Source organism: Fulmarus glacialis, unplaced genomic scaffold (assembly GCF_000690835.1).
Source record: "Fulmarus glacialis isolate BGI_N327 unplaced genomic scaffold, ASM69083v1 scaffold43120, whole genome shotgun sequence".
Lineage (NCBI taxonomy): Eukaryota > Metazoa > Chordata > Aves > Procellariiformes > Procellariidae > Fulmarus > Fulmarus glacialis.
Genome location: NW_009186614.1, coordinates 2,500 through 11,306, shown reverse-complemented (window position 1 = coordinate 11,306; position 8,807 = coordinate 2,500). Strand labels below are relative to the sequence as shown.

The 8,807-nt window shown below is 42.3% G+C and overlaps 1 protein-coding gene across 1 annotated transcript in view; it reads left to right on the top strand.

Annotated features, from left to right (window-relative positions):
* LOC104072630 (sterol O-acyltransferase 1-like) overlaps positions 1-7,979 on the top strand; it is a 24,595-nt gene extending 16,616 nt beyond the window's left edge. The window contains 10 exon segments of the mRNA XM_009572152.1: positions 1-94; positions 1,178-1,256; positions 1,948-2,029; positions 2,736-2,781; positions 3,919-4,048; positions 4,455-4,552; positions 5,055-5,153; positions 5,647-5,782; positions 6,588-6,733; positions 7,609-7,979. The exon segment at positions 1-94 is cut by the window's left edge and continues 13 nt beyond it. Coding sequence (XP_009570447.1) covers positions 1-94; positions 1,178-1,256; positions 1,948-2,029; positions 2,736-2,781; positions 3,919-4,048; positions 4,455-4,552; positions 5,055-5,153; positions 5,647-5,782; positions 6,588-6,733; positions 7,609-7,665 — 967 coding nt within the window. The 3' untranslated portion in view covers positions 7,666-7,979.
* The last annotated feature ends 828 nt before the right edge of the window (positions 7,980-8,807 follow it).

The following is an 8,807-nucleotide window of genomic DNA, read 5'->3' as shown; positions in this document are numbered from 1 at the left end:
CTTCCAAACAGCTGGGCTTGGATTTGGTCCAACCTATATTGCTGTATCATATGCCCTGCCTCCGGCTTCCCGTTTTATTGTAATACTGGAACAGGTAGGTCCCTGCCCGGTATCTTTGGATATATTGAATCTTGTTTTCAAAATGGAAAGGGTCCTTTTTCCTAAGGAGTCGTGTGTTGCTTTTATTCATTAAATTAAGCCAGGGCTGTGGATGGGGTTTGTCTTTGACTTGAAGACATACTTACATGCAGCAAGTCTAATGAGAAAAAGTAGATAGTAAACTTCATTTTGACCTGGAAACCACTTGAGTTTTTTTACCCTGTACTTAAGATTTTACTGTGGGTTTTTTCTGAACATACTTCAAAGCTGAAATTCTATTTATTTCTAGTTGTCTTGTGGATGCTAAATGCTTAAAACCAATTTTAAGAATCTGTTGTGCCATAGTTCACAAGGAAGCTGTAACATTCCTCTTTAAAAAAAAAAAAAAAAGGCAAGTACGTAGTCAACAAGTGGTTCCTGTTTCCCTTTCTGTTCCCAAGAAGCAACTGTCTTTGTCTTGTAGTCAGAACTTTACTGAAAGTGGAATTTTGTTTTCTGGGGGAAGGGGGGGAAGAGTGTAAGAGTGTGAAGGACTGGTCAGATCATCAGGTTAAAACAAGGATGGTCAGAGATGAGAGTGTAGGCTTGAAGAATTAACTTTGGACTAGCCCTCCTTTTGGTCCTTCAGGGACTCTTTATGTGTGGCACCACCTTATTCCAATGGAGTGGTAATTGCTGTAGAACACCTCTAACTTCAAGGAGTCAGTTTCAAGATTTTGAAACATACTGGCCTATTGAAATGGATAAGGCGGTTTTTTGCTTCAATTTTAAGTTAATGTTAGTTGGTTAGTGACTTACTGGTGTGGTTCGGAGTCCTTGCGTATGCTGCAGTCCTGTGAGTGTAAATGAGATGTGTTTTGACTCTCCTGAGTCATGATTGTTATTGCATGTTTCACCTTGCAGTGTTTTAAATTCACGTCAGTTAAACAGGCTGGTGGGCAGAGGAAGCAGCCCTTTCCTTGTAAAAGGGGTAAATTGGAGAGAAACCAAGATGTTGAAGGTGTTGCCTTAAAATACTTGATCCAGTCTTTATTGGAAAGTTGAGAAAGTGATATCTGATATTCTCTCGGTCTTACAGGTTCGTCTTGTTATGAAGGCTCATTCATTTGTCCGGGAGAATGTACCCAGAGTCCTGTCCTCTGTAAAGGACAAGTCCAGTGAGTAACTTGCCCTCCTTTTTTTTGGCAGCAGTGCATAACCAGCTCTTGTTTTCCCTCCATTGCTTTGAGCTGGCCTCATGAATTGGAGAGATAGGATTTGAGTAGGTGACTTTGGAGGGGCAGGTGATAAGGCTCTAGGCTGGCTTCTGCATCCTAATTTCAGCCTGAACCTTTTCATTCGGTTTTAGGCAATGAGCTAGACTGTTGTTCAGGTCTAAGTCATCTCTGTGTCTTAAGTCTTGCTTCAACAGGACTCCTTATTTCTGCTTTTAGGAGCAAAAGGTGTGTAGAGGCTGTATGCCTCCCAGTTCAGTGCTCTAGTTGAAATGGCAGCAATTGTAGAAGCACAGAAGCTCTTGTAGCGAGGCGTGCCAGAGCTGAACGTGAACCCACATGTTGATACAGGCCTTACAGCTTCATCTTCCCTAGGAGGAAAGGAAATGTGATATCAAGGTGTTAGCACTGCACTACCTGTTAGTCATCCTCACTTGTTAACCATGCTTCATGGGGGCAGTTCCATCTGATAGGCCTAGTTTGTTTTATTCTCTGCAAATTCCATACCTTTAGTTCCAGATTGACGTTTTTTGAGGTGATAAGGGTTGTATGTTGTGAAAGGCTACTGGGGAAACCGAACTGTCAGTAAGCAGAAAGATTGCAGTGTGTTCTATTTTATCTCCCCCTCTTCCAGGCACAGTACCTATTCCCAGAATTTCTCAATACCTGTACTTCCTCTTTGCTCCCACCCTCATCTACAGAGACAACTATCCCAGGTAATGTGAGCAACACTAATAGAACATTAAGGAAGTCTGAAAACTGAAGCCAACATTAAACATCTCTGGATGTGATCTATTCAATTTGTGAGTTAGAGCTTTCATAAATATGCGGTTAAGTCTCAGTAACCTGGCAAGAGCAGGACATGGAAACTCTAACGCTAATAGTATTTTGACTTTACAGTTCTGGTTTTATTTCTCTGGGAAGTGCACTTGAAGTGAAACAAATGAAGAACTTGCTACTGAATATCTAGTGACACACGGGTCCTGCAGTAGGCCCATGTGTTGTTTTATGTGGTGCTAATAAGCAGCCCTGTCTCTTGAGTTTGAGGAGGTAGGCTGAAGCCTTTAAAACCTGGGAACTCCCAAACTTTTCTCTACTTTGCTAGGTTGCGCTTTGACAGTGTCGAGTCAGCAGTCCTTTATGTGCGTATTGGGCAGATCACTGCCTCCTACGTAATTGCGTAATGCTGCCCTCAAGATACTTTTCCATTTATGGAATTGCCATAGTTGTCCTGCTGTAGTTGAAAGTGAGGAACCAGCAATTTGGGCAGACATCTCTTGGATGTCAGGAGATTAAGAACTCTGGAATTCAAAACCCAGGGTTTTTTTTCAGAGTATAGGTCAGTAAAGTTAATAACTGAGGGGAGGTTTTTGCTACTTTGAGGTCCTATTTAGATATGATATCATGTGTTCTTTTTCCTAGGAATCCCACGATAAGATGGGGCTATGTAGCTACCAAGTTTGCACAGGTGAGTAGTGCAGCTTTCTGAAGAACGCACTTCCAGAAATCATCTAAACTGTGTTGCTAAACAGTTCTTCCTTTGGCATTAAATCATTGTTTACTTGGTGTGGGCTTACCGGAAAAGAATACTTTTTAGTGACTAAAAAAAGAAACAGTGATCTTGCTGCACTAATGGTTGTGTCAAATAAAAAAAAAAAACAAACCCTTGCTTAAACAAGCCTTTAGACTCCATTCCATAAAAACAAAGGCTGCATGTGTCTGTGGGGAGCGCAGTATCCATGCTCTTGGCACTCTTTCTTTACACTGATGCTGTATTGTAGTGCACTGGCACAGCTACCTGTCTGCAGATATTCAGACCAATTTTGAAATAATGAGGCCTGGAGTCCAAATCTTCAGTGCTTATTTAAGCTCAAGGTTGACCTGATCTTCACATTTGTCTGGACATGAGCTTCAATTGCTTCTTGTGGATGTGTTTCCAAGTAATGGCTTTGCGTGATTGATACTTTTACTGTCACACAACACATTCATGGTTTAAAAAGCAAAACAATTAAAAAAAAAAGAAAAAACGAAGCATGAAAAGGCCTTTGGCTGCTTGCTCTTTGACAAAAGAGGGTGACAAAGCATACACCTGGCTTACAGCAGTCAGAGTATTTAAAGCAGTGACTTCCGTTTTGACCTCAACTTCCAGAACCAGAGCCAGAGAAGGCCTGAGGTGATTTGGCCTGTAAAAATCTCCTTTGGGATAACAGGAAAGTAAGCTTGGATATTAGATTTAACTACAGTAAGTATTTTTCAATTATTTCTGCCCTTGTCTTGGACCTAGACCACAGGGTATTTTCCCCTCTTACTTTGGCATTGGCACAAATCTTTTATGTCATAACTTCTGAGTTGATAGGACTAGGAGAAACTTACAGCTGCTGTTGTGGAAAAGACAAGTTGATTTTGCTCCTGGCTGTCAATGTGCTACAGAGGTGGCTGTGGCTTTCTTTCTGCGTGGACCCTTAGGGAAGTTTATTAGCAGCAATGTAAAATAAATTATTTTGACTTGTGTTGGCAGCTGCTGTTCCTCTCCTAGAGCTGTCAAGTGGTGATGTGTTAATTGTGCATTTCTCTTACGGAGTCAGACGGTTTTTTTTTGTTCCAGGTGCTTGGTTCGCTTTTCTATGCCTACTACATCTTTGTGAGACTCTGCATTCCTCAGTTTCGCAACAGTAGTCAAGAAACCTTTAATCTTCGAGGACTGGTCCTCTGCATCTTCAATTCCATTCTGCCAGGTAAGACTCGGATTCATGAGTGACTGTGTCTGTAGAAGAGGGGGAAGGGAGCGGAACTGCTTGGTATGAGGTGCATTCATGACAGGCAAAGATCAGCAGAGGTCTTGTGGGCCTCTTCAGCATTATGGTGTTAAACTTTAGAGTCAACAGCACAAAATAAAAGCTTGGGTTTGAATTTAACTGTCTTCAAAGCCAGGTTCTAGGCTCTGTGGCAGCTGTGCTGTTGCCCTCTGGGGTAAGCATGACTTGTGTGGTGAGAAACTGAAATACTTTTAGTTTTTTGTATAGGTAGCACAAAGCCTATCTGTGTCAGTGCCTATAAGAACAGTCTTGACTGCATTACATGCTCTTGCTTATAGCTGAGAGAAAACACTACAAAACCGGTCTGAATCTACCTTGTTTCTAGGTGTACTGATTCTCTTCCTGGTTTTCTTTGCGTTCCTTCACTGTTGGCTCAACGCATTTGCCGAGATGCTGCGCTTTGCAGATAGGATGTTCTACAAGGTAAGAAGCAGGAATTATAGCTTGTAAAACAAGCTTCATAAAGCTTCTAAAATTCATTTCCCTAATGAAAAGGAAAGAGGAGGAAACTGAAGATTGTTTTACCAAACAAAGCATCCACAGGGTTTTGCTTGTTTTATGCTGTTAGGGCTTAAGCTTGTTGCTGTGCTGTAGAACAGATCTGACTTCTACTTGGCAGTCTGAATTGTTTTTGAGGTAATATACCCTGTGCACAAACAGAACCAGCCACCGGGCCTACCCAATAACTCTGTTAGCACTCGTTTTGTTCTTTTATCATCTCAGCTGCTGCAGTTTGGGATAAAACCAAACCTTGATATACGGAGTAGAATGTTGGAAGTGCAATGGGAAGCATTATTTCATGGTGCAGCTTGTTATATTAGCTTGGTATTATCCTGATCAATATTTTTCAACTTGATATCCCAGAAAAGACCTGTAGAATGTTTTATGCTTAATTAGATTTATAGTCTTTCAAATGTGCTTTCAGGACTGGTGGAATTCCACTTCCTATGCAAACTACTACCGAACCTGGAACGTGGTAGTACATGACTGGCTCTATTACTATGCCTACAGGGACTTCCTTTGGGTGAGTAACAAGCAGATGTATTCTTTTGTTTTGTAAATTAAATATTTAACTACTGGGCAAGACAGTACATTTGTCAAGATGCAGCATCACTGTCCATTGAGAAGCACAAAAATGTCTTGCCTCAGCTGTTGTGGGTAACCACTTTCTAGAGATCTATTGCTCATTTCCGAGTCCTTAATGTGTGCAAAATGTGGGGCTGAGACAGGAATGTAAGGGTTGACTCAACAGTCTGAACTCACGTTGCAATATTTTGATGAGCTATGGTAGATATTTCATGAGTGGGCTCAACCTGAGCTCTGCAGGAGACCAGAAATATGCCTGAAGAAAAACACCTAAAATCCAAGGTGCTCTGTAAAGCACTTGGCATTTCATGTATGCCTCTTGGTTGGAGGAGGCCCTTCTTAGCTCAGGTAAAAAAAAAACAACGTTGAAACAACCAAACTGAAAACACAGCAGAATAGCTTATAATACTTGGTATTCTTCTCTTTTCCAGTTTTTTGGTAAGAAGTTCAAAGCAGCAGCTATGCTCTCTGTCTTCACGGTGTCAGCTGCTGTGCACGAATATGTTCTGAGCATCTGCTTCGGCTACTTCTATCCAGTTCTCTTTTGCCTGTTTACGTGCTTTGGAGGTAAGTTCCCAGGAGAGAGTATGAGTGGGTTGTGGAGTTTGTGGCTTTTTTTTTTTAACAAGCGCGCTTTACTCTTCTGATGCCAGTTATTCTTTAGGCAGTAGAACCGTTTCCTGTCCAAGAGTTGCAATTGTGGGTCCAAACTTTGTGAATGGGTTTTTGCAGCCGAATAGCCCAGTAGATATATGTATACACACACTGGGTTTGCAAGCTTGGAACTCAGATGAGCAACATATGGATGGGGAGGAAGAGAGCTATATATGATGTACTGCTGTTCATGTGACACTGTACATATTTTAATAGCACTGCTTCCTCTTTGCCAAGCCTTAGTTGAATTGTTATACGTCAGCAGGCTGGAAGTCTTCCTCTTTAAAGTCATCGCATAGGACAGGTATTACTTTACTACTGCAGTGAGGAAGAGAGCTCGTTTAGAAGTTAAAGCTCTTGCATTTCATTTTGGGTTTTGAGCTAGAATGAGGTAGAGGGCTCTAATAAACTCTAGGCCACCTTTGCCAGCATGTCTTGGTCACCAGCGTAACACAAACAGTATTGATCCCCAGAGCCGTACAAGCTGGGCCAGCTTGTTGGCAAACTTATTGGAAGTAAATGTCACAATCAACTCATAGCATTTGCTCTACTGCCAAGCATAATTAGATTTTCTTGCACTATACTGGCCTCATGGAGCAGCCTTGTTGCTCCAGAGTTGAAGTGAAGGGAGGGAAAGATCCAGTGAAATCAGTTGGTCTTTGATTCTTTAATCCTGAGTTTGTTTCTGAATGATGCCGATTGTTTCACCTCTTTCCAGTGGTCTTCAACTTCACCCTTAACGACCGTCGGAAAGGGCCCATCTGGAACGTGATCATGTGGACATCCCTTTTCCTGGGACAAGGTGTCATCATTTGCCTCTACAGCCAGGAGTGGTATGCCCGCCAGTACTGCCCTATGGAAAATGTGAGTGACTGGCCTTTCCCGTGGGATAACTGACCATGCGAGTGGCTTGTCCTTTCTTGCTGCGGGGACAGGGCAGAAGTTAAATGGCATGAGCCTGTCTGGCAGTGTGCTGTGTAAGTTCATTAGGTGTTACTTAGTCTAGAAACTGTAGAGAATCTAGGAAAGCTTTTTCTAACAAAAGTGCTTTCATTAGTGCTCTTTTTATGCTGATGGTATTTCACTACTTGAAACGAGGTTTTTTTTTTCCCACATTTCTGAGGACATAAGCCACTACTTGAGAGTACGCTAGGCCATTCAGGCTGTGTGAATGGAATTGCAGCAGTTGGCCAATGAGGTCAGGAGAAACCTTTCGAGGAGGCCCACAAAAACTGAGCCTATTGTGCCTCTCCCAGGCTAGAGTGGGTGTCAGTGAGAATTGGTTGCCTATAAATGGTCAGTTTGGGGTTTTGTTGGTGTTACTTTCTGACTTAGAACTCATTTTCTTGATATCAGATTCTGTTCTACATAAAACTTCTTGCTGGCCTAGTTGCTTTCGGTTTTAACCGAAGATGTCCTTAAGGCAAACTCTATTTTAAGTTTGATTCTCCTCACTTGAGAGTTTGTCATCATAAATGACTGGCTTCCTGATACAATATGCTACTAGACACAGTGTTGAGCTGACGTGCCAGAACTAGGGTTAAGGCTGATGGCAGGCAAGCAGCTTGTTTTGGCTGTAGCTACACTTCCACACACCATTTAGTGAGGATAAGAATAGGGTTCCAGGGTGTGAAAATGCGGTTTGATCTTTCCCATTAGGGGAGTTTGACTTCGGCAGACCACACTGCAGCTGGTGCTGTTGGCCTGTGACTAACTTGCTGCCTCTTCATCTTTTGCAGCCCACGTTCCTGGACTACTTAAAACCACGTTCATGGTCGTGTCATATGAAGATGTAAAAAGTGTGTGCTCTGGCCGTGTCATCATCACAGAAGATCAGAGTTGTCCTCCAATTACTTGGACCAATGACCTAACTCACTACAGACTTTTTCTAAGGGAAGTTATGCCTCCTGATTATTGGGGAGAAACTGTAATTTTTTAAACATTACTGAGGCAAACCAGTTGACCTGGATTGCCACAGGCTTCACAGGCAGCATCTATTACGTGCTGTCCTACTTTGAGCCATTTCCATGCCAGTAAAACATTGAGCTGAAGGTGGAGTCTACTGGAATCCTACTCATCCAGGGGTCCCCCTAAGTTGCTGCTCTTCTGGACAATAGATAGTCTAGTCAGATTTGCTAGTAGCTCATTGCTGGCATCCGTCCATCTTCCTTAGCCATCCCTTTGCAATTTTTTTCTCCCTTTTTTGGTAATGGGATGTCTACAAAACTTCTATTCTTTGTGATCCTGTCTGCCGCTAGAACAAGTGGCAGAGCAACAGGATATTTGCCTCCTTGCTCTGAAAATAGCCAAAGTATTCCTGGATGGCTTTGAACTGCATTCTATGTATGTTGGCTGCCTAGTATTTTAAAATGGGCAGAGGAAGAGGGGATTGTCAGTTTACTTGTGGCTGCATTGGAGAATCCGGTTCAGAAGCAGGGCACAGTGTGTGCAGTCTTTATATGACTTTTTACACTGAAAATTTATGTTTTCTCTGTATTCATTAAGTTCCCAACTGACTTACAGCATTTTTGTTCTCTGAAAGCCCTTGTGACTTGAGGAATAGTTTGTTTCTTGTAGCTCTTCCTTTCTCTTGCTCCAGATAATTATTTTAACACAATAACTTGTAAAAGAGCTTTTGTTTTCATTTGGCAGGTGCTTTAAGGTATACAAGTTGTTAAGGCTTTCTTTCATGTGAAAATTTGAAATGCAACCCAACTGTAAGAAAATGCAATCAACTTCACAGGTACACAGCGCATTCTCATCTGAAATGGTTGCGTCCAGTTCAGTATGCCAGCACGTCTTGGTGCCAACGTGGATTGTAGCAGCTTCTAACACTGTCAGTGGGAAATGAGGGTTGACGCGGTGGCTGGAGTCAGAGCTGCTTTTTTTTCTGCCTGTGTCTGCTCTTATGTCAGCGGGGGCTTCAGGCGAAGATCAG